At 35.2% G+C, this 26,549-nt stretch overlaps 2 protein-coding genes across 3 annotated transcripts; both read right to left on the bottom strand.

Annotated features, from left to right (window-relative positions):
• Positions 1-1,741: 1,741 nt before the first annotated feature.
• Positions 1,742-11,943, bottom strand: LOC147481346 (Putative methyltransferase family protein). 2 transcript variants are annotated; one of them, XM_086578151.1, is made up of 10 exons: positions 11,782-11,943; positions 11,575-11,700; positions 11,426-11,491; positions 11,276-11,342; positions 11,059-11,159; positions 9,381-9,425; positions 8,874-9,203; positions 8,688-8,790; positions 8,419-8,477; positions 1,742-2,407 (listed from the first exon to the last, which is right to left on the bottom strand). In XM_086578151.1, the coding sequence occupies exons 1-10, from the start codon at positions 11,803-11,805 to the stop codon at positions 2,249-2,251; spliced, it is 1,080 nt and encodes a 359-aa protein (XP_086434277.1). In that variant the 5' UTR covers positions 11,806-11,943; the 3' UTR covers positions 1,742-2,248. The 2 variants fall into 2 exon arrangements, with proteins under 2 accessions (XP_086434277.1, XP_086434278.1); XM_086578152.1 differs by having other exon boundaries at positions 1,742-2,401; positions 11,782-11,942.
• Positions 11,944-20,787: 8,844 nt separating this feature from the next.
• LOC147481345 (mannan endo-1,4-beta-mannosidase 4-like) lies at positions 20,788-23,846 on the bottom strand. The gene is made up of 5 exons (XM_086577722.1): positions 23,490-23,846; positions 23,169-23,363; positions 22,908-23,030; positions 21,727-21,923; positions 20,788-21,433 (listed from the first exon to the last, which is right to left on the bottom strand). Exons 1-5 carry the CDS (start codon positions 23,817-23,819, stop codon positions 21,073-21,075), a joined length of 1,206 nt encoding a protein of 401 aa, XP_086433848.1. The 5' UTR covers positions 23,820-23,846; the 3' UTR covers positions 20,788-21,072.
• Between the last annotated feature and the right edge of the window lie 2,703 nt (positions 23,847-26,549).

Genomic DNA, 26,549 nt, shown 5'->3' with positions numbered 1-26,549 from the left:
TGCCCCAACCCATGTCCATAACTCTAGAACATAGAACATAACAATGAGAAAAAAGATTGGAATCCTACTTTTATCAAGAAGCTGCCAGCCGCCCCACCCCCCCTCAATAAGGAGAGGATGGATGAGAAAAAGTGTTTGAGAAGAACCTTTGAATTTGCCCCTTGCCTTTTGGTGTGTGTGTGCCGGTTCTTTTTCCCTTTTAGTAAGCAAAAAACTTTATATCTTTTAACACATGGAGTGATAGGTACACTTCACTTTCCTTATTTCTTCCAGTGGTTTCTTTCTTACTAATCTTCTCTTCCCGTCGTCATTATCCATGGCTTTCTTCCTTGACTTTCAAGTTTCTCTCCAGTTTCTTTAGAGTTAAAGACTTCAAGACTTAGTAAGCGTTAAAGTAGGAGGTTGGAGTGATTTCTTATGCAGAGTTCTGGAATAATTTCTGACTTTTACGTTATAAAATAACCAAATTCAATTCAATTAGCTAACTCATCATGTCGCATGATGTTGAAATGAGGGCGTGTGTCCTTGTGCCATTGCGTATCTTAAGCAATAATTCCACCTGTGGGCTGTGGCAGTATGTATTACCATATATACTGCACACCCTACAATGGATCTAATTAAGGAAATAGTATTGAACCACAAATCCCTCAGTTGTATTGGTTAATTGGTCTAATACCATTATACCAGTACGGAAAGTCACATGATTGGCTGGTGAGACTTTGTTTACATTTAAGTTTAGACATCTATTAGTTGCAACAACAAAAAGAAAATTAACCATGAATTAGAAGATACAGGTGTAACCAAACATCTCTTAATTTCCTCAACCACATGCATGCACAAGCACATCACACACACTGATACACGCATTCACGTCAAAGTTTGAACAGATCCAGAATACTTACCATGACAATTTCAAATTTGTTAAAACACACGCGATCTGGTTTTATATCCACAATACGCAACTGAGTAGAGATCTCAGGATCGTATGAGCCTTTTCTCTTCACAAACAGCAAAGTAGCTGACACAACTTCCCTTCATTTTTACAAAATGAAAGGTATACATCTATTTTGGTTCTCTATACAGTCAGTACATATCTATTTTGATTCTCTCCATCCGCCCATCACCCAACAACCCTCCATCTCTCCGCTCGTCTACATTACAATCCATTTCAGCTAAACGAATTATGAAATCTTGATAACTCAATCAAAATTCAGTTTCTCTTTTGGTCCATCACAATCAACAGTTAAGATTTGACATATAAATTAAATGCTGGAAACAGTCACCCATTTGGATGGGCACAAATAACCATACCTTCAGCGCTAGAAATACTTGCAACCCTTCCACCACCACAATATTTTCTTTCGTTGGCGTTACTCATTAGACCTATGGATCATTGCTGTACCATTGGGCATCGGTTGCCAAACTATTAGTTATATTCGAGGGGATACAAAACAACAGTAAATTTCCGTGTGGAATGGATCAAATCAACAAATACACTAATGAATTGTATAGTAGCAAAATCTGAAATCCACCCCAATTCCCAACCGAACCGTTCTTTTTAACATTTCCCTTTCTCATCAGCGATACATTCTAAGTTTCTAACAGATTACAGATTAGAGATTACAAGAAGGCTTTGCTAGGATCTCCTTTGCTAGTAAAATTGGGGTTTCTTTAGATATATTATAGGGTTTTTTTATCTCTATATTATAGTCTCTAATATTTGCCACTTTTTATGGAAAAATAGGAGACACAACCTAAATTGCTAAAAATAGTCTCTCAAAAAAGTAAAACACTTTGCCGGCAAAATAAGCTATTACTAAAGTATCTATTTTTTGTTTTTTCACTCGAACAAATTCGTAAAGAAAAAATATATAACCCCAAAGCAGCAGACAAATGATGATTGGTGAATGCCACTTTAAGCTTGTCTGCACCGAAGGTTAAAGAGAAGTCTTCACTACCTTAAAGTTTGATATTGGAAACTCAGTTGAGGATTGCCATATATGGACATTGCCGACGCACTCACCTATCTACACTTGGCCAACTCCAAAACCATCATCCATAGGCACATATCATTTTCTTGGACCAACATTTTGGTGTAAAATTGTCTGCTTTTGTTCTTTCTAAATCAACTCCTTACGGAGAAAGGCATTTAGATGCACAAGTCGTAGGTACTTTTGGATTTATTACGCCAGAATACGTAGCTACAGGGAGGTATACAGAGAAGAGTGATCTTTTCGGCCAATTAATTCTAACAAATGCAAGCAAGCACGCCTTTAAAGTTTGAGGTGCCCTCATCTTTAACTATTTTGGCCTCTGTATGCTCGCACTTTGATCCTTCAAAGTTTCCAGAACTCTTTAAGCCAACATTTGTAGGTCGGCAACTTTGCAATACCAAATACTCCTGCAACTTGCAGCAAGGTAAAAAACAAATCAATTTTATGGGCAGCCTCAAGACATGATGGAAACCATTCTCTATGAAAGAAAAGGTTTAAACTCATGAATTGTATTAATACATGGATCTAATTGCAGACAAACAAAACAAAATCCTTCTACATAGTCTAATAAGGATGGAGAAAAACAGTCAACATGTTTTTTTTAAAACCTAAATTCAACTAATTCAATCAAGGACTTTGGTGAGGTGCGGGAAAAGAGACAACATGCACACATTTTAGTGGGGATAGACATCTCATTTCTGTATATTTTCTTGGCAGCAGGCCACACTATTTATTCTATTTTAGAAATACACCATGACTCATAGTAATTAGAAACAGTCTGTGGATACAGGACTTAAATGGAGAAACTATTTATTTACAATTAAGTGTTAACAAACACTTTGCTACACTCTATCTGCTCGATCAGTGATACTTAACATTGTATATCAAATGGACACAATTCTAGCATAGTGTAGGCACATACCTATGAACACACAACGTTTTTGCCACATGTCCTCATAAAAGTTATATGTATATGAACAATAAACACCTAAAGTTTGAATTCGTGGGACTTTAGTTAATTAGTTGTAAGCCAATCCATCATTATCTCCTCTATGATCAATAGTTCAATAATTTGCCCATGCATATTTTCCTTCAGTGTGCAGTGCATGCTGAACTTAATAATGTGCAACAACTAAAGTGTCATCTTTATCTTTTGATTGTGGAGTCAAAATATTTGAAGAAGGCTTTGCTTTAGTAGTAAAATGGGCTTGCTTGACAAAAAATTTCATAGCAGGAGTCAATAATACCCGTCTACTAGAATTTACTGATAAATACATCCAGCGACAACATAACGACCAAATGTATTTACTTTATTTAAAATGAGCTTAACAATGCATATGGTTTACGTTGTCAATGCGAATTAGAAGTACAATAGTAACCTGCCAACTTTGATATATATTTATCATGTCCATTGCTAAAACACAATGCCAATATTTTGAATTGTATTGTAACGTAAACAAGCTCATGATCTATGTACTCAGTTTCAATTGGTCAAGATTTTACGTACCTAGAACTTTGTAAATTTATCATTGCTATTTAATGGATTTATTATCTACATTGAGGAAAAGATGCAACCATAGAAATCGTAAGAATTACCCTTTTTAACCATTAAATAAAAAATAAATATAATTCCCGTTAATTCTTAATTAATTCAATAATTATAAATTTTGATGAAACTTTTTTTTTTTTTTTTTTTTTTTTTGTTTTGTTTGCAGTTAAACATCTTAAAACTAACCTCAAAATACATTGAAAGAATAACTAACGAGGAAATTGGAAAACTTGATACAAATGCATTGAACTAACCTAAAAGAATAATTAACGAGAAATCAGAAAATAGATGGTATTGAAATAATCTCAAAAAATAATTAATATGAAATTATAAACTGGAAGCAACTGCATTAAACTAACCTCAAAGAATAATTAACAGGAAATTGAAAACTTGATGCAAATGCATTGACATAACCTCAAAATATAATTAACAGGAAATTGGAAACTTGATGCAAATGCATTGACCTAATCTCAAAGAATAATTAACGGAAAATCAAAAAATTAATACAACTGCATTGACCTAACCTCAAAGAAAAATAAATAACGAGAAATCAAAAAATAGATGCAACTGCATTAAATTAACCTAAAAAAAGAATAATTACAGGAAATCGTAAACTGGTGCAACTGTATTAGACTAACTTCAAAGAATAATTAAAGGGAAATCGAAAGAATAGCTAACGGAAAATCGAAAATTAGATGCAACTACTTTGAAGTAACTCAAAAAAAAATAATTAACGGAAAATCAGAAACTAGATGCAACTGCGTTGAATTAACCCCAAAAAACAATAATTAATGAGAAATCAGAAACTTGATGCAAATGCATTAAATTAACCTCAAAGAATAATTAACGAAAAGTCGAAAACTGGATACAAATGTATTGAACTAATCTAAAAAAATAATTAATGAAAAATCGAAAACTGGATGCAATCAAATGCATTGAACTAACTTCAATGAATAATTAGAGGGAAATCGGGAGCATTAAACTAACTTCAAAGAATAATTAACGGGAAATCTGAAACTATATGCAAAAGCATTTAACTAATCTCAGAGATTAATTAACGAGAAATCAGAAACTGGATGCAAATGCATTGAACTAATATCAAAGAATAATTAACGAAAAATCGTAAACTGGATGCAAATGCAATAAACTAAACTCAAAAAATTGGAAACAGAAAATCAGAAACTGGATGCAAATTAGTAACTACATTGAACTAACCTCTAAGAAGAATTAATGGAAAATCGAAAACTGACATAGATGCCAATGCATTAGACTAACCTCAAAGAATAATTTACGGGAAACTTGATGCAAATTCGTTGAACTAACCTCAAAGAATAATTATTGGAAAATCAGAAACAAGATGCAAATACATTAAACTTACCTCAAAGAAGAATAATTAACGGAAAATCGGAAACTGGATGCAACTGCATTAAACTAACCTTAGAGAATAATTAACGGGAAATCAGAAACGGAATGAAATTGCATTGAAAAACCTCAAAGAGTGATTAATGAAAAATTGGAAACTAGATGGAAATGTATTGAGCTAACCATAAAACATAGTTGTATTATTTGTAGTGGGATTGTCTCGACATTTGAAATGAATTAACGGGAAATCATAAACGGAATGAAATTGCATTGAAAAACCTCAAAGAGTGATTAACGAGAAATTGGAAACTAGATGGAAATGTATTGAGCTAACCATAAAACATAGTTGTATTATTTCTAGTGGGAATGTCTCGACATTTGAAATGGTGTTTATCATATCTCTCTTTCATATGATTGAAAATATTTTGCTATTCAAGTAGCTTCAATATGATCCTCTCCTCATTTGATATTTTCACAAAACTTCAGTCAAACTACTATTATTAAACAATAAAAAAATGTCGAAAGGTTTTAACAAAGGTGGGTTCTTTATATATTTCTATGGAGAGTGGGGTTTTCAGGTTGCAAGAAATGTGGATGAGTGATCAATATGATATTCATATCTCATAACTGTATAATTGCAAATATTTTTCATAATAGTTTAACAGTTAGGAGAAATAATTAGAAGTCTCAAACTATAAAAAAAGGAAAGATAAACCCAATAGCTTCTACAAGTAAAACCCTTACATTCCCTTCTATAAATTCGATATTTCTTGGAATATTTCAGAAGAATAAGGAAAGGAACACATTCAATAAAAAAGATTTAATTGGGGAAGACAAAAAGGTATTTGGAGGATGTGCTAGCACACAAACTAGAAAGAGGTTGGGCATTTTTGTAGGGGTGTTAGGCGTACTGCCCAGGCAAAGAATCGCCATTCAAATGGGCAAGGGCGCTGGCCAGTGAAATCTGCCAAATTCATTCTTGACTTGCTGAAAAAATGCGAGAAAGCAATGTTGATGTGAAAAGAATTTGGATGTCGATTCATACATTGTATGTTTCACACATCCAAGTAAACTAAGCCCAGAAGCAAAGGCATAGGACATACCGTGCCCATGGACGAATCAACCGTACATGTCATCTCCTTGCTATATTGAATTGACTTTGTCTTAGAAGGAAGAACGGCTCATTGTAGCTTTTTCTAGAGATCAACTGAAAGACTTTTCTAGAACTTCTTAATATGATTAGCATATAGGAAATTCTTAATGAAACTTGGACAATATAGTTAGTATTATGTCGCCATATCATAAACACAAACATCGCTAAAAACCAATATTTTGATAAGGTAGGGCTCCCAACTATGTTTCATCAAGTAGTGTTGAAACAACTCTGTACAAAGTATTGCTTTTGTAATACTGACTATTGTCATGTGTTTCGTCAAGTGCTGATGAGAGAACTCTCTACAAAGAAATTCTTTGTATAATTTTGTAATGCTCGATTGTCTACTCATTCTCTCCCCTTATACCCTATACCTGAAGATGATCGCCCAGAGAGTTTCTTTTGTCGAATTCACCTCTCCCACGCCCAATCTTTACATCACTGGACGGTGTAGATAGGACTGTCAATGGATTTCGATAACCTGATAACCGATCCGAACCAAATCGATAAAAAACGGTTTGAGTTGAGATAATTTGATTTATTTTCTATCGACCCGAAACCGATAAGATATTGGTTTGGTTTTAGGTTTGCCCTCTATCGAACCGATATAAACCCGAACCGATAAGATGACATTTTAGTAATATTTATGATTAATTTTATATATATTTATTAATTATGTGATTGAAATAATCTCAAAGAATAATTAACGGGAAATCGACAATTGGATGCAAATGCATTAAACCAACCTCAAAAAAAAATTAATGAGATATCGGAAACATAATGCAACTACGCGGAACAAACCTCAAATAATAATTAACGGAAAATTGAAAACTAGCATCAAATTAACATCAAAATATAATTAATGAAAAATCGAAAATTGGATGCAACTGCATTGAACTAACCTTAATGAATAATTAACGGAAAATAAGAAATTTGATGCAACTGTATTGAACTAACCTTAATGAATAATTAACAGAAAATCGAAAATTGGATGCAACTACATTGAACTAACCTCAATGAATAATTAAAAGGAAATCATAAACTAGATGCAACTACATCGAACTAACCTCAAAGAAGAATTAACGAGAAATCGAAAACTAGATGGAACTGTATGGAACTAACCTCAAAAAATAATTAACAAAAAATCGACAACTAGATACAAATGCATTGAACTAGCTTCAAAGAATATTTAACAAGAAATCAAAAACTAATGACCTAACTTCACAGAATAATTAACGTAAAATCAGATACTGGACGCAACTGCTTAGAACTGACCTTAAAAAATAATTAACGGAAAATCAGATACTAGACACAACTGCATGGAACTAACCTCAAAGAATAATTAACGGAAAATTAGAAGCTGGATGCAACTGTATGGAACTAACCTTAAAGAATATTTATCGGGAAATCAGAAACTAAATAATTAACCTAAAGAATAACTAACGTGAAATCGAAAACTAGATGCACAATCATTGAACTAACCTAAAAAAATAATTAACATGAAATTGGAAACTGGATGTAACAACATAGAACTAACTTCATAGAATAATTAACGGAAAATCAGAAACTGAATGCAAATGTAATGAGTGTGTTATTTTAATGGAAAGTGAGATTTTCATGTTGCAAGAAATTTGAATGAGTGATCAATATAATAATCATATCTCATAGTTCTGCATAGTTGCTAATATTTTCATAATAATTTAATATAACAGCACCCGTTCGTAGGACGGGTTCGAAAGCTATATATATATATATACCATAAAGAAAACTTAAAAACACATTTGGGCCTGTTGAGATGCCAAATTCAAAATGAAATTAACATTTTGGCCCTGGACAACTGTGAGTTTTTTTTTTTTTTCAGTTTTTTTCTTCCTACCACGACTTGATCCCACGACTTGATCCGAAGATACACTGTGGAAAGTTAACCATGCTAGCACTGGATCATTGAGGTCGTGGTTGGACAACTGGAGTTGGAGGCCCCAATTCCTCACTCAGGAGTCAGGACTGAGGACTCAGGACAAGTGGTGCCTAAGGTGAGCCTCAGTTGTCTAATGTAGGGAATGGCCCTGGTTACGACAAGCCCACAACACAGGATCAGGATTTTAAGAGACGGCCTTCAATCTACGAGCCAAGAACCCCACCGCCAATTGACTGGGAAGATGTGATAAGACCTTCTAGAAGCTCAATAGAACATGCACATAAGCATAGAAAGATGTATGTTGTACTAGGAAAATATTCCAAATATAAAATTCACTAAAAGTACCAAAGGGCAAACTGTAAGTCCATTCAAAATCCAAGACTTCTACATCATTTTGCACGTAGGCCTCTGTTCCCTGCTATTTAAACGAAAACTTCCATACCTCTCGGACATTAGATGAACCATCCACTACTTCTGCAGTCAAGGAAGCATCCATAACACCTACATGAAAATGACCAAGTCATAAATAAGAAAAGGAAGGATCACATCACTCGTCATTCGGCAGTGTAATCACGTAAATGATATGTTACTGGGAAATGGGAAAAGTAGAAAGCATACACATGCATAAAAAAAATGTCCATATTTGCATAACATTTTGTTTTTTGCTGCAGTGACAAACAAACAACCACATATTCTTGACGCTTAGCTTACCATCATTCTCAACCATGGATAGGAATTGTCTAGTTCCCCCTCCTACTCCAAAGTAATGTTTCTTTGCTGCCATGTATATAACTCCATGCGGGCGGCTTAGGCACTGTAAAGAAACACCTCCCAAGGTTAAACAAATTATTTAGTCGAGTGATGAAAACAAAATCAGCAAAATTAATGTAAGCATACCTTCTTTGTGAGTTCATAAAGACTTCGAAGGGACGAGATTGAGTAAACTGTCTCTGCCATTAAGATAATATCATAACCAGCACAAGCATCTTGCTCAGAACTTGAGCCTGAGGAATTGTGGTACTCAGTTCCACAAACATGTGGTAGAATTTGATGAACCTCAGACCAGTCACCAGAAAAAAAGCGAACTTCAGCTGGAATATTCCTTTCTACCTTGTTCATTTCTAAAGCTCCATGTGATTCCTTTTCAATATTTGCTCTCACATTTGGTATGGTCAGACATCGCAAGACCTCAGCATTGAAATCTTGGAAATGGACCGCGGACGCACCCTGATCAATTGAATATATTAAACCCGGAAAACCAGGTAAGTTTAAACCGAAGTAAAGAATATGTATGCCAACAGCCCAAAACCCATGATTTTTATTTTATTTTTTGATAATTTCAAGCCGAAAACCCATGAACCACGTGCACAGACATGTGATTCTACTTTTCTAGGAAGACCTCACCTCAAGGCACATAAATATCCCAGGGAGCCCATGACCACATCCGAGCTGAATAAAAGATGAAAAAACATCAGTAATGGAAGTCAATGATAAAACTTTGAGTATCACGATAACTTGACTCAGATGTTATATACTTAGGAAAAAATCGAAGGAATGGATTTACTGTCACTGACCCACATAGATGGATCATGAATAATGGCATTCTGTCACCTAAATAAACCAATGCGCCCATACACATATACACTGTTACGGATACATATAAAGAGACAGTGCCGTATTTCCCTTCAATCCTCCTCTTCTTTGAAGATAACCAACAATCAATTTCGTTGCAAATTGTATCCCTCCAACTCTTCACAATGAAACTGTAATGTAACTGTTTACTCTGTCTTGAATATAATTAGACCACGGACTGTAAAGTTCTAACTATCAAAAATAAAGAAGAACATCTTAACACTATCATCAAAATAAGCGAATAAATGAATGAAATGCCTCAGGGTGTTTGGCACTTAAAACCAAAATCACAATGTTATCAACCAAACCATAATCAATATGCTACACTACTTGGGCTTCAATGGAATCATTTGTCGCAACAGGACAGGACTAAGAAATGATCAAACAAGAAGCTATTTTCAGTATCATGTACCTTTTATTTTATCTAAACAAACAAGAAAATTGTGTACACCACAAAATTGATAGATACATCAGACAACAATAAGGGAACTTGGTATTGAAAAATCCATAACAAATCTCTGGTCATATTGTCAGTATCTTTTTGGAGTCCAGTGAGTAGGATCAACAGAAATCATCAACAAGTTGCTACTGCCAATTGATATACCTTATACTGAAGTATTTTTAATATATGTAACTGATGATCAAAGGGAGCTAACATACTCTCAGTATCTCAAAACTTTGGTTCAACTTCAACTTCATAGAGTTTGAGATGTCGAGAGCAAGCTTCTCCCTCTGACCATCAGCTATGCTTTTGCACATGAGCAACTTTTTGATTTAAATCTACTTGTAGAATATATTGCGGCATGTGGATTCAATCTACTCCCAGCATCTCATGTTTTTGCGTGAACCACATCAAGTTTATATTATTCTGCTTCCGTAGCTCTGCCAGTTCTCATACGCCCTCATTGTTTAGACTTATATCTACCCTTGCACTGGGGCTGGGGTTTAGACACATACTGGAATGCATGATTATAGATATCTTATCATCTTAACACTAATTTCTGAAAATATTCATCCATCATCGAATTAGAGAGAGAGGGGTCAATGTATGAATTATGAAATGCTTCAAAACATTTTGGCACTTAATCAGAAACCAAAATCATATTATTATCAGAAAATCTATAACTAAATATTGTACGCTACTTAGGCATCAACGGAATAAGTGTTGTCAATAGGATAGGATGAAGATTAAAAGCAAACAAGAAGTTTGTTTCTGTACTACGTCACTTTCTGTAAAAGGAAAAAATGTGTTCACCAAGAAAAGCGATTGGAAATGGAAGTGGCAAAAATATACTAGCTCAATAATATCTCAATTGCTAAGCATCTTGTGTACATTTTACAACAGAAACTAACTCAAGCATATAACTAGACACAAACACAAAAATAGTTAAGATAATCATGGTTGCATACTGGCAAATTGTTGATTGTCACCTGAGCACAGACATCCCACCTCTAAAACACGCTTTCCACGAAGAGATAATTGTCCCTCCTGAATCTGCAAGTGGAGTTGCTTGACCAGATCAAGTGAACCTTCCCATAGTTTCAATCCTCCTATCCAAAATACACACAAAATAAGATTCCACAGTCAATCATCCAATCCATCGAAGCCTAACAAATCCAAAAAGAATCTAAGGTAACAAGCAAATAGAATGGAAACTGAGAAGCACCTTCATATTTTCCAGGAACTAAGTCTGAATTGGAAAAAGAAAAAACGTCTTGTGTACTTACTCGACCCTACAAAACAAAACAAACACACTACTAGATTCCCCAAGATAATCACAAGGTACAAATGTGTTTGGATGGACAGAGAGAAATACCTTAAACAAAGTAAACCCTCCATCGAAATGAATGGACTCCATAGTAAAGTTAGTGCAAGGTGATCTCTGGTAGTAAATAAAGACAGCATTGGTGATTTGTTATATAATACTCAAAACAAGAAAATTAAATGAAAAGTTAAAATAAAAACCTCAGTTAAAAGCAGTTCGAGGCAAGGAGGAGGCGTAGCAGTAGTAGTAGAAGGAGGTTGGCTCTCTGGCCCCGAGAGAACGGAAGACAATGAAAAAGATGGAAACAGTCCTTTCCATGGTTGTACCTTAATTACAATGCAAACATAAAAAGAAATTGTTATTCTAATTCACAAGTTTTAGTCTAAGCTACTATTATTATTATTTACCTCAGGCTCGGAATTTGCTGCCATTGCTTTTTTCCACAGGCACAACAAACAAATTTTAAAAGGAAAAAAAAAACAAGTTCCAACAAACAAAAAGAGTTTAGAGTCTTAGACTAAAGGAAATGAGTTTATTAATCAAAGGAAAGAGTGATCGCACCTGTGAAAGACTGAAAGGAGGGAGACTGATGACCACCATATTTTGGGCCGTGGATTGGAATGGGCTCAAACACAGTGTTATACCCAAATGCGTGGTAGTATGGAAATTACCCATGTGGATGTCCAGTAACTCAGTAACGCTAATCATCTTGGCCTGTCCAACTATGACCACCAAAGTGAACGGTTTCCTGGAGCATCACGTACTTGTCCTTAAGGATTAAGTATCAGGATTATTTAACTTTTCATTCGCATTAAACGTGTCATAAATGGTCTTTAGATTTTCCATCACAACAACTGGTTCCTCCTCAGGAGTCGGGTTATGATCGCCTTTTAGCTCATCATAGCATTAAGATGGCTGGTCAATATTGCTGTTACAATTGTATAAAGTATTTTAAGGCACTGATTCATTTTTGTAAAATTCTGGTATTCTCACTCCTTCGGGTGAATCCCAGTTTCAAAACGGATGCCATGAGCTTTCTGAGGATCCTCTCGCAAAAGTAGATGTAGAACCGGTGCCATGGGGGAATTGCCAGTTACCATGGAGCTACTGCAGAGGTACGGCAGGGAACACCGACTAGGGGTTACTACCGAAAAGTGCAATAATGATTTTGCGTGAAGTTCCAGGGATCGTCGTTTGGTATCGAGTTCCTTCATTAATGATTGCAGTTCTAAATTTGTCCAAGTACTCTTTGTCGAGTTAGTTTGAGAACTAATCGCCTAATGCGCATGAACTCTGATGGGGTCTAGCCGTCTGTAAGCTGAAAATGGGCTACGGCATTGAGTGTGACTCTAGGGTGGACAACATGGAGCACCATTTACAAGATATTCATCAGTGGCTAACTGACATTTCGATAGATCAGGTGGTTGCAGCGGAGCAGCAACAGCCAAGTTAGCAAACGTGGCTGTGACACCGTATATACCGCTAAACCAAGGAGTACATTTGGACTATATAGTCAAGACTCGGTCAACTAAATCGGACACGAGTCAAAATGTTGTCAGAATGCGATCAACATAGTTAGGACACGGATTTTGATTAAAAATAAAATAAAAAATGAATCAAAATAATGTTAAAAAACTCAATTTTTCCAATTTTTGTTCTATTAAGACTTATCACATATTTTTAAACTTAGATTAGGAAAACTTAATCTTGTGGCTATTATCTTGAATAGTTTTGAATTTATGAATGTTGATACATTTAATTTAGTTTTTAATGCTCAATTTATATAAAATAAAATTATAAATTTTTATTAATTCCCGTGTCCTTTTACAGCGTCAGCATCCTATTTTACTTTTTTGAGATATAACTGTCAATACCCTTCACTCTCAACCACTCGTGGCAGACCACGTGTCCAATCACAGGTCGGCACCACGACCTACAAGCACTATGCCCTAATGTCAGGTCATCCAGATGACCTAGGAAATGTAACCGCTACGTGCTACAGTCAACAACAGCATTAATGAGAGACTTTACTTTGTAACGGTCTCCAGGTTTTTACTTCATAACAGACCCATCTAGAAAGGGAGGAGACAGCGCTACACCCACAAAAGGGAAGCTCTATCTTCTCCACAGAGAGAGGGGGGATGGCTCAATCTTCAATCTCTAAGGAACTACGATTGGTTTGACTCGAGTCTAGCAAAAGACTCGATACGTAGGCAACTCTTCTCCAAAGGAAGAGTGCAGCCACTTCTCCATCAAACCCGATCTCAGGTTGAAGGTATAAATCCATACCTAAATATTGGTACCGTCTGTGGATCGAAATACTTGAAAATTCATCCACTCAACTCTTTCAACCTCTCTAAAATTTTCAATTTTCAAGCTCACGAAGCGTGGAAAATTGGTAATCGAAGGGAAAAGTTACCGAAATCATAGATTTCCAAGTGACAATTGGAGAGAAACAATTTGTAGAATCGATGAATGACAATTTAAATCTAGCAACCAAGTCGCCACGTTCCAATTAGATAAGTACTCCTTTCAAAATTCCATTACTGCTAACTTTGAAATCATTTGTTTATGGTCTAACAAAATAATTATGTTGCCAACAAGCTGCGTCAAATAAATATTCTAATGAGTTATTTCTGCTTAAGATCACTACGTATGGTTCACTTATGAATTCACGTAACATTTGGCTAGTTAATTTCCTTTGGTTTGAATTACTAGCATTATTCGCACATCAGGTTGTGATGGACTTAGATGAGTACGAGCACAATCTGGAGCAAACAAATTGCCTATAAACTTTATCAATATTTCAGGAGATTATTTTATTTATACTTATTCATTCATGGTTCATTCTTCACCCTTCATTAAATGCCTCAAGTATAATCTATGATGCCTCAAGTATAATCTATGATGTCAATCAGTACATAACATTCTAGAGTTACCAAATTATATTTATTTGTATCTCCAGTACATATACTTGCATGCAATACCATTTCATATATTGATAGTTGAACATGCCATGCTAGACTTTTCAATTGAATTGTTCACTCCAGTTCGGAAGTCTCTGCCATTCCTTACACATGCAAAGAAGATTACTAAGTCGTTCAAATCCAAAACTGGGGCTTCACGCCTCGCTAAGTTGTTATCCCGCTACGACATAAACTCCAATACGTGAGCGACCAGATCGGCTACAATTTGCACTTGACCTTACACACAATCAAATAGCAGCTAATACACATGCATCATTTGATACGCATGCTGCCATTATTTATTTCATTCCACAAAATCATCATCCAGTACAATATCTCAAGAGTTTTTTCAGACCGTTGGAAATATTCTACTTAAAGTTGTTTGATGACATATAGTTGCTTGATATTTGCCATCTCAATCTCAATTAATATTTATAACAGCTGCCTATCACATTCAAGTCTTGCCTTGGCATGAACGTTACACTATGCTTTGTACTTATTTAGCTTAAATAAGTACATATTCAACTCCGTTAATTACACACACCACCCATGAGCATTACACTAGGCTATGTATTCCCAATTATTGATATCCAGTCAAAGTTTGAGAACAGGCACCAGAGAAAGATCCTGAGCGACCTGATCTTCAACGAACAGATCAGGCCAACACAAACAACCCGCACAAAGCAATTCAATTCATAGTTCCAGTTCGGATATCTACTCTAACTTGATTAACAAACATATAGGACTATATCAATGCAACAACGATCTCGCTTCTCTTTTCAAGATGACGACTCGATGCGAGCTCAAATGTACTCCAGGGGCATTTCGAGTGCCACCTTGCAGGTCATCCACATAGTGACCTTGCATTATACTACTAATTTTTATATCTACAGCTCTCCAACAGGTCGATTACACTCCGAGCTGGGGCTACCTATAGCCACCTACGCACATACAACCTAGCCTTTTAAGTTCAATGCTCGATTTATTGACGAAATTATCATTTATTTTGTTATAATTCCTTTTCGGTATTAGTTCGATCTAGTGCAGGTCAATCAATTAGCTCCAAACTAGGGGCTAGCTTCAACCATCTCTAAACTGGGGCTAAATAAAGCCATCTAGCCATGTCCAGTCCAGCTCAATACAACATACATCTCCAAAATTATTACAATATTGATGTGTAATCACTAGTTGGTACTAACTCCTTGGTGTTAGCTCATTTTTGACAGGTCAGTTAAGCTCCAAAACTGGGGTTAGCTACAAATCATGCCAATTCAAGGTTAACTATCAATCATAGTAATGCCCCCAAAAGGCTTACTATCAGCCAACCAAATTGGCATCTACGATCATAGTAACGCCCCCAAAAAGCTTACTAATCAGCCAATTCAAATGGCATCTACGAGAACAATAGCGCCCCCAAAAAGCTAGCTATCAACCAATCAGCTTGACGCCCTACTAAAGATCAAGTTCGAACCACACACTACGATGTCATATCACAATCAAGGACGCTCAACGGGAAACAACCATAGTGACGCCCCCAAAAGGCTAGCTATCAACCATAGTGACGCCCCCAAAAGGCTAGCTATCAACCATAGTGACGCCCCCGAAAGACTAGCTATCAACAAAAATGCCCCCAAAAGGCGTACAAATCAACTTAACACCAACGCCAGGGTTAAGCTTGATTCAACTGTAATTACCACTCAAAGGCTAATTATCAGTCAAATCCAATCTACGAACTACGACCTAGCACATCAACTCGCAACAAAAGTTCTAAACAACAAATGACATCCAGTCTACAAACACAGAAAATTCAATTTACAACAATCTCCATTTCAAACTAGGTAAGACACGTGGTCTCATTTATTATCTTTCTTTACACCACTATTCTACAAACAGTGATATGAAGAAAGGGGGTTATGTCAGCACCCTCCACTCTCAACCACTCGTGGCAGACCACGTGTCCAATCACAGGTCATCACCACGACCTACAAGCACTACGCCCTAATGTCAGGTCATCAAGACGACCTAGGAAATGTAACCGGCAAGTCTTCTGATCAACAAAGGCATTAATGACGGACTTTTACTCAGAACGGGTCTCTATGTCTTTACTTCATAACAGACGCATTTAGAAAGGGAGGAGACAGTGCTACACCTATAAAAGGGAAGCTCCATCTTCTCTACAGAGAGAGGGGGGAGGGCTCAATCTTCAATCTCAAACTATGATTGGCTTGATCCGAGTATAGCAAAAGACTCGATACGTAGGCAACTCTTCTCCAAAGGAAGAGTGCAGCCACTTCTCCATCAAACCCGATCTCAGGTTGAAGGTATAAATCCATACCTAAACAATAACCGAGTCACCGCGTCAGTGTCCGCGTTCGCTTCCATGCACATAGCGCATGAGGTATACAGAAAACTCTTTCATGTTTGTGCTTCTTTTTTAAGATCTTGGACGAAAGTGCAAGTGACATGGTTTCAGGTGGGCACAACTATGGCCTTAACTAAGTGATATGTACGAAGGTTTACTTGTAAAGAAACTACATAGCATTGCCTATACTAAGTATAGTCTCAAAGAGGTCTTGTACATACATGTATTTGTAGGGACGGAGCCAAGATTCTAAGCCAGAGAGGTGCGAGATTATGTGCACACCCCACCCCACCCAAAAAAAAAAAAAAAAAAAAGTAAAGTGCATTTTTAAAAATTTTTTTTGTCAAAAGGTCTAAACAATAAAGATCAACAAAATTATACATTTATTTCAATTCACAAAACTAGAGTGCGTTGACTACTAATAATTTGATATGAACTGATCGACGAAGTTAACTACTTAAGCACTTAAGCCATTAATTGATACTACTATGTCTACATATCGAAAAAAGACTAAAAATGGTATCGAACTTTATAAGTTTTGACAATATGGGGACTAAACTTTTTTTTCGGTCAAATTGGAGACCAAACTTTTTAAGTTTTGCAATGTGGGGACATGTGTAACATGACATCTAAATTTCTCACACAGTGTTTCACAATTTGAATTAATTTCTATAGTCATGAGGTTGTAGCATCGATATACTTTGATAAGAAAATGTATAACAATGTATGTAACTTGTAAATTATGAAATACCGTGTGAGAAATTTAGACTGTATGTGGAACTAGTCCCTACATTGCAAAAATTAAAAAGTTTGGTCCCTAATTTGACAGGAAATTTTTTTTTTAATCCCCATATTGTCAAAACTCATAAAGTTCGATACCCTTTTTAATCGTTTTTCGGTTTATATATATACATAATCTAGTCTACAATAATTCAACAAATTGTTAACTTCCTATAATGTTATAAGTCTATATAACTTTACTATAATGTGGAGAAAACTATAAAAGATTAACATTGAAAGTAAAAAATTACCTTGCTTTGTTTGTTTGTTTTTTTTAAGTGGAAATTTTATTGATAATGATAACGAGTTTTACAAATAATTAGGACAAACGTGCAACAAGTTACGCCACAAGTCCTTTTTGAATTTGTTTTTTGTTTTTTATTTTGGGTTGAGGTCTGACGTTTGTTTAAGAATTGAGAGTGAAAGAAATGAGGGAGAGCTCTCTATTATCTTAAAAATCTTGGGCTGAGCTACAGTCCTACAATAGTGAAATATTAATTAAAATTGTGTGACTCTTGGTGACTTTTTTTGGACGATTTTTCCCCCTTGCTTCCATTTTAAAATTTCAATATTTGTCATGCAAAAACAATTGAATTATTTTGGAGGTAGTTGGGGCATAACTGTAACTACAAAAAAATTTCTTTTGTTGCTTAGTGAGTGTAGAGTGGGTCCATGAGTGTGACTTAATTTATTTTTCAATGAATTAGGTGTGTTACCCATAGGTGCGTAGCACGTGCACCATACTAGTAGATAGTAATTAATGTACTTGTCCCTATCTGAGGAAATGGCATGCCATACTAGACACAATTTTCCATGCCAAATATGAACTAGGTGTGACACCATCGAATCATTGCTAGGGATGCATGAAGTCTCGTCCTCTAAACCCAACACCCGCTCCACACAAGGTTTGTCATGGGAAAGGTCGCAGGAATATAGTTGTTTATCATAGAAGGTATATACAAGGTCACCTACAACCACATATCTTGCCTGAGGGAAAATGGTATAGCCATCGGACACCAGAATTTGCCTCCAGATGTGAGTCTTGACATCAAAAGAATATGCAGTAACAGGAACTTTTGTAAAGGCAATTACCTCCCCCCTATCCTTGGCGAACACTGTTTACTACCACGAGAGTATCTGGATCGATCTTCAGGAAGTGGAATCCAAATTTTCGAAGAAAGGTCAAACACTTCTGCCCATGGATGTATAGCATATGAACTGTCAAGCGAACCCAGTGCATAAACCATGCCATCTACAATAGCTCCAGCAGGAGTCATGTTGGCCGAAGCTATTGAAGAGCACTCCTCCCATTTAGGAGGGCAGAGTGCAAAAAGTATCACAAACAAACACTTTTTTAGACGGAAATATTCCATTAATACTATGTAAACTCTCCTTATCTACACGGTTCCACGTATAACCTCCAAAAGTGTAAATCTTGGAACCAGAGGCTGCAACACTAAATCCTAGCAGGGATGGAGCCAGGATTCTAAGCCAGGGGTGCGAGACTATGTGCACACTCCACCCCACCCAATATATGTATATATCAACAGGATTTTAATTTTTTTTTTTTTTTTTTTTGTCAGAAGGTCTAAACAATAAATATCAACAAAATTATGCATTTATTTCAATTCACAATACTAGAGTGCGTTGACTACTAAGAATTTATTATGGACTGACGAAGTTAACTACTTAAGTACTTAAGCAATTAATTGATATTACTAAGTCTGTATATATATATACATAATCTAGTCCAAAAGTCTACAATAATTCAACAAATTAATTGTTAACTCCCTGTAATGTTATAAATCTATATAACTTTACTATTATGTGGAGAAAACTATAAAATATTAACATTGAAAGTAAAAAAAAGTCTTTGTTTTGTTTTATTTTTTAAGTGAAAATTTTATTGATAATGATAACGAGCAAATGTGCAACAAGTTGCACCGCAAGTCATTTCTGAATTTGTTTTTTGTTTTTTGTTTTTTCTTTGTTTTTGGGTTGAGATCTAACACTTGTTTAAGAACTGAGAGTGAAAGAAAAGAGAGAGAGCTTATGGGTTTGTTATGAGTGATTACAATTATACAAGCTGACTGGTTGGGCTTTGGCTATTTGTTTTAGTCTCAGTAACCATCAAACATTTAAAGACATTTGTCCCTCTTTAATGAGTTTGGACTCAAAATAAATGATAAATTATAATTTTGTAAGAACAAAAAGAGAAGTAAACAAAACGGTGGTTTATTGGAATGTTTTTTATTAGTCTTCTTTTCATACTATTTTTTTTGTTAATTATATTTTCACTCACTATAATTGTGAAATTTTTTGGGGTGCCGTAGTGGAAGTTTGCTAAAATAATTGGAGAGTGCGAGTCCTTATAATTTGAAGATTTTTCTAGGCAATTAGTTATGTGGTAGTGGAGTTTTTCTAATCTTAGAGGGTGCGACTGCCCCCACACCCACCCCCCTATATCCATCTACAAGTATGCAAACCGTGCTACGCATTGATTTTTTTAAGTCTTGAAACCCGTTTCTCGAAATCGATAGTTAGCATGTTTTTTTGGATTCGGTAATTGTAATTATATAGGAGAGACTCATCTATTTATTTTTATTTTAAACAAAATGGGAGATAATTATGTTATTTAAGTGATATTAGGGATGTTCTTTTAAATTATCAATAATAAAATAGGACTTGTTTTAATTTCAATGTGGGAAATAGGGGTAATTATTTAATTTCAATAACATTAGAGAGGTGTTTCTAAATTATTAATAACAAAAAGATCTTGTTCAAATTATATTAATAAAAATGAAGCTTATTATAAATTTAGAGAGAAAGGTGTTTATAAATTAAATAAATAAAGAGATCTTAAATTGCCTACTTGGGAAGGGTATTCCAGAATACTGGACTATCATATAGTGTAGATATGTGTATTTGGCATGTAGGGAGAGCAAATCAAGTTTTTCATTTTTTCTAACCTGTAAATTTCGGATTACCGAGGAGACGGGGTATGGATTATGGCCTCGTGTGAATTTTGGATTACATAGCATCTCCTATCTTGCACATGCTAGTTGCTATATCCGCATCCTGTAGGAGAAGGTGGCTTTATTAAATAATAATGAAATGAGCATGATATACTTCTTAGTAGAATGCATACTAAAGAGAACTCATTCCTGAGTAGAATGCAAGTAATTCTTACTTCTTAAAGCTATATCTAGCTGACGACCACCATATGTTTATGCTTTTAAAGAATAGTCATCCAATATTAATTTATAAGCTTGCAATTTAATGAAATGCACCGCGAAAGCATTGGGTTTGAGGTGGCATTTCATCCAAGGTGTTTATGGCGTTGTGATCAAAATTGTTTGTGGGCAAAAACCCAGGGAACAAATCAGAAGACGTATCAATGTAGGAATCGAAGGCACAGGGATGGTTCGATTGTCCGATCCATATGCATATACAGATATTGACACACAACTGACAACTCCATATAAGCACCGTATCAAAATGATAAAGAGGTTTCTATGGTTATAGCTTTCAATCAATTCAGTCCGGTTGAGTTTTTAGGACTACTGGCTATCGATCAGTCAAACAGGTATTTACCCTCGGCTGAGATCCGATAGCTTTTGGGACTGTTGAGCTATAATTTTTGCTGTTGAATTGCATTCTACCAAAATAACTTCATAACCATCACATAAGTCATTCATTCCTTGGTTCAACGCCTGCCAAAATAGTGCTCCTTTACACGCTCCCCCACTCTTAGCAGAAGTATAGATGTCATTGTAAACCGTATCATAGTATGTGTCTCGTCGCATGATGTTGTACCCAGAAATGTTGGAGGATTTTCCGAATTCTGTAAAGAGAAGAGGTTTCTTAAGTATTTCATTTGAGTCTTCGATGTGAACTTGTAACCATTTCTGTACAAACTTAAGTTGTGTCTGGTCATCTGATCCAGGGAACCTGCAATAAGAGTGATGTTGGTTGAAAATTAGAAAGGGATCCCAATTAGAAATTGGACAGAAAATTATTACGAAGACACTAGAAATTAAACGGGTGGAATTCATAATTTTAGTGGATTGCTTGTATACCGCCTCTTCTTACGGTATTACAAAAGCTTGGTAATATTTGTTGAACATCCATGGCAAGAGTCAACCTGATGCCTACACGGCCACACTAGAGCAGAGGATAGAAGATTCGGAACCATCATTATAAAATAAGTAACGAAATTTGAAACAGAGTTGAAGAACATGTACCATGCATCTGGGTACGCGTGAATGGTGGTGAAGTCGATCTCTGCAATTAGATTATTGGAAACAAAATCTGTGCCAAACATGTAGCCATTTGGGTTTTGTTCCTTCTTAGACTCTCCGTAGAATCCTTCAAGACCAATTTCTAGTAAGTGGTTACTATCTATGGATTTTACGTAAGTAGCCATTTCTTTGATCCAATCCTGTAGGATCCCAAACGAAAGGATTTGTTAGGACGACTATGCAAAAGTAAATTTCAAGTCATACATAAACTCCAAAACTGAAACAGATATTTAGCTGGCCAAGTCGTAGGTATATACGGTATAGGTACACTTTCCAGTGAAACTTTCCATACTGTACTGTGTTAATAAGAGGAATGCAGAATGGCAGAATGCTTGTAGAGTTGTAGGCCATGCATACCGTTAGCTGCATATATGCAAACTCATTAAAATACACATTCCCTGTCTTAGATTCTCAATACTGATCGAGTACAGATTGAGTTTGAATCTTAAGAGAAAAATTGTTGTTGGCATGCATGTATATATTAAACTCACAAGTGTGTTGTCTAATAGCTTTCGTTAAGTTTCTTATAAATAGGGAAGCCGCTAGTGGGAAAAAGTGAAAATGATTGTCGCTTTCCATTCCTCCATCCATGCATATCATAAGGAGTTGCGTGTGGTACACTCCAAAACAGTTGTTTCCTTTCATGTAGAGATTGCTAATTTGTTGTGCAAAACTTGGATTAGCCATGTTTTGCAAAACGATTAGGATATCTCAACCAGAGTACCAACTGGGAGCGGGCAGTTGTTTAAAACGTCGTTACGTACATCAATAGCTGTTTCACAGTGCAGTGAGTGCACACACATCTATATAAAAAAAAAACAGTGCACACACATGACATATTCAACGAGTATAGCCAAAATTGATCATAAACTCAACTCGTTATATATTGTTTAACTGAGTCAGGTTTTAGGTTTATCTATATCATTGCTTCCAGAGCACCAAGCGCTCAATGCAATATAAAGTCTGAAGCAGTGAGTAGACGATGGATAATTTCACCATGTTTACATTTCGGAATCCCCGTTCTTCCAGTAACATGTCAGATTACAAGTGAATTGGCACTACAACAAAAAGAGCCAAACAGAGAATATATATTTTAGTTTTAGGGATAATGGATAGTTTGGAACCTGTAGAATTTTGCCAGAAAGATCAGTTTCGCAGCGAGGCTCGTTCATGAGTTCCCAGGCAAATATGATGGGATCATCCTTATATGCCACTCCAGTAATGCTGTTCTTTCTCTCAAGAATGGTCTGTACTAGTATACGTCAGAATGGTAAGAGATATGTAGTTACTATGCTTAATTTTATCAAGACTAAAAAGCTGAATTAAGATAAACTATACTGTGTAAATTGATTCTTTATTCTCCTTTCTTCATCCTAAATGGTTACCTTAATGTGATTTTTGTAATAGCCCTTAGTCGTAGGGCAAGTATAAAAATCATCAGTACTTTTCAATTGTTGTCCTCGTTCTTTTGCCCATTGAACATATTGGTTTCTTCCTCCAAAATCCGGATAGTTATTGACCAAGCTCAGAATCAGATAAATCCTATACTTAGCCGCTTCCGATATCACGAAATCCAATCCCTACACAAAATTTTGAAAAAATGCAATCGAAAATATAATGAAAAATCAGTCAAAGAATTTTTTTAAAACAGGACAAGAACATTATAAAAGAAAATAAAATAAACATTATTACAGATTTTATAGGACCTTTAGCATGTCCTGATTATAAACTCCAGGAGAAATCTGCAAGGGAAATTGACCACCATCACTAAAAGCCCAGGTTCTTGAAACAGTCATTCCATTCTTCATGGCTTCTTGGAAAACTGAAGTCACATTCCCTCTGTGACTCGGGTTAGATGCTTGAGTCATCAACCAGTATGCATTAAACCCATTGAAATACACAGGTCTCCCATTTCTCATGAAAACTTTACCACTTGTTTTAATAAAATTGGAACCACTCACAGCCTGGGCTTCACCAAGATGTACTACATTTTCTTGATGAAGTACAAATAAAGTGAAAAAGAAGAAGACCATCATCTTGGAAATATATGAAGCATCTGAAAATGGATTTGGACTTAAAAATCCCATATTCATATAGAAACCAAACCACTTCACAGGTCTGCTCTGCTTCTGCAGGGCAGTCTCTGACTGTTTTTGTTTGGAATGAGACAGATGGGGAATCTATGGAAGTACGTTCTTCTTAAGAGTGTTCATGCATTGGGTGTTGGCTAAAAACTGGGCCATAAAATTAGCAATTGTCAAAGGGAATGATCTAGTACTAACTGCATTATGAAATGGAATGCAACATACTGACATATATGCAAGAAATCATCAAGAATACAACCCAGTGATACTCCAATATTAACTGAGTATCTTTGGAATGAACTTAATTCAGTTAGAAAAACCAAAAACAAGTTAGGAAATATTTAAAGAAATTAAATTTCAGATTGTTATAGTTATCTAGAATTTTAATTGGATGACTTTTTTATAATTCATACTCTTCATTGAATTAGATATTTCCTATTCTTACATGGCTATTTTAGGCGTTGGATTTATTGCCATCTTTCTCCAATAAGCACCACCAAATATAGTAATATGCCATAATTTGTTTTTTCAAGTAATTGGGCGGAAGGCTCAATTTTGAGTGAAAATAACTCTTTAGGACAGTGTTTTTCAGAAATCACTCACAATCCGACAGTGTTTAAATTAAAATCATCCCCCAAAGACTAAATAAGTTGGCCCGGTCATTTATTTTCCATCTTATTTCCACTTTTACCCTTATGTGTTTTGGTTACATTCAGTTAAGAAAATAAAACATAATAACATCACATGAGAAAGAAAACCCAAAAACCCCTTCTTCTCCGATTCTTTTCTAACTGACCAGCTTTTTAAAATAAAATGTAAGCCTTCACTAATCCTTCAAACAGCTTCATCTTCTTCACATTAAAAGTAACACCAACAAGTTTTAAACTTATTTAAAAGAAGCTGTTAGCGTGAGATATATTTTGAAGTGAATTTGTTTTGGGAATAAGTTCCCTTGATTTCCTGTATTCAAAATTTTAGGTCATGTTGATGATGATATCTTCTAAGGCTTGTTTCTCAAAACATGCGTAACAAGCTATTAAGAGCTTTTGCCTTCACCAGGCTGATATGTCAGTTGCAATATTGAATGGGCTTTCCGTTGCATGCATCCAACTAGCCATTGTTTAGAATGCCCATGCCAAGGATATTACATAATATAAAACCCAATGCCGCAACGGTTACAAACACACAACCAGTAAACATATACTGTTTAAAAAAAAAACAAAACAAACAAACAAACAAAGAAGGAAATAAGTTACACATATCATTTAGTCACCATTTCTGGAGTCTTCAACAACATATGTGAGTTTGAAAATTCTAGCCTACATTTCAAACACATAATGGATTCGTAGAATGCCAAATTGAGAGTGGACATATACGCACCAAATCAATTCGATAGATCGTCTAAACACAACCATATTCCAAATAAATAGATCATTCATCATGTTGTTGAGGTATGAACAATCATTATTATTGTTTAGAGCATGAATAATGATTGTTCATAGTCTAGGCCAATAAGGATTGTTCATAGTCCAATAGGTATGAACAATGAGTGTGTCAGGGGTAAGAATAATGATTTTTCACAATCCAATAAGTGTTCTTACTGATCATTCTGCGTGTTGTTAAGGTATGAACAATCATTGTTCATAGTATTGTTCATAATATAATTGTTCATACCCCTATTGAACATAGGGGTATGAATAATGATTGTTCATAGTCCAATAGGAATATGAACAATAATTGTTCATAGTCCAATATAATAGGAGTATGAACTATAAATGTTCAGTATGAACAATGAGTAAGGATATCGTTTTTTTCAAGAAATATTCATATTGAGAGAAGATTATATTGTGGACACCCTTTTTGGCAAGGAATCGATACTTGAAATGTTTAGTATCATTAGTCTCACTCCAGCAATAGGGGTATGAACAATGATTTTTCATAGTTCAATAGGAATATAGACAATGGTTGTTCATCCCACTGATTATTCCTCATGTTGTTGAAGTATGAATTGAACAATGATTGTTCATAGTCCAATAAAAGTATGAACAATGAGTATGCATATTATTTTTTTCAAGAAATGTTCATATTGAGAGAAGATTATATTGTGCACACCCTTTTTGGCAAGGAATTAATCCTTGAAATGTTTAGTATCATCAGTCTCACTCCAACAACAAATAAAAAAAATGTAACAACAAATCTGTAAGACCCCATTATTTTTACATTATTTCGTAACAATAGTTAGTATTTCGAAATTTGATATTTATTTCTTGGTCAATGATAAAGACAAATTTAAATAAACTAACTATCTATGCGTAAACACAAATAATCAATTAACTAAATAAGTGCTTAGATCAATATTCCTACTCTCAAATAATAATGAAGTAATATATAAAGAGTCAGGATTTGTTCCACTCCTAAACTACCAAGACTAAATAGAATCCAATGTTAGAAAAATGATTTGCTCAAATCCATTTAAATATAAATGAGTAGTTTGTCTCCCAAGTTACCCCACTTAAGATGAAATGGGTTTTTTCTTGAAACAGTACGTAATGTGAGAAAAACCTTTTCAAAATGATGCATTTGTTTGAAATAGTGCATTATGCCGAAAAGGTGCGACCTTTCGAAATGTGCACTGGTTTGAAACAGTGCATCATGCCGAAAAGGTGCAACCTTTCGAAATAG

The sequence above is a fragment of the Coptis chinensis genome, chromosome 8 (genome assembly GCF_015680905.1).
Source record: "Coptis chinensis isolate HL-2020 chromosome 8, ASM1568090v1, whole genome shotgun sequence".
Taxonomy (NCBI): Eukaryota; Viridiplantae; Streptophyta; class Magnoliopsida; order Ranunculales; family Ranunculaceae; genus Coptis; species Coptis chinensis.
Note: the sequence above shows the minus strand (reverse complement) of the source record. Positions and strands in the feature narration are given on the sequence as shown.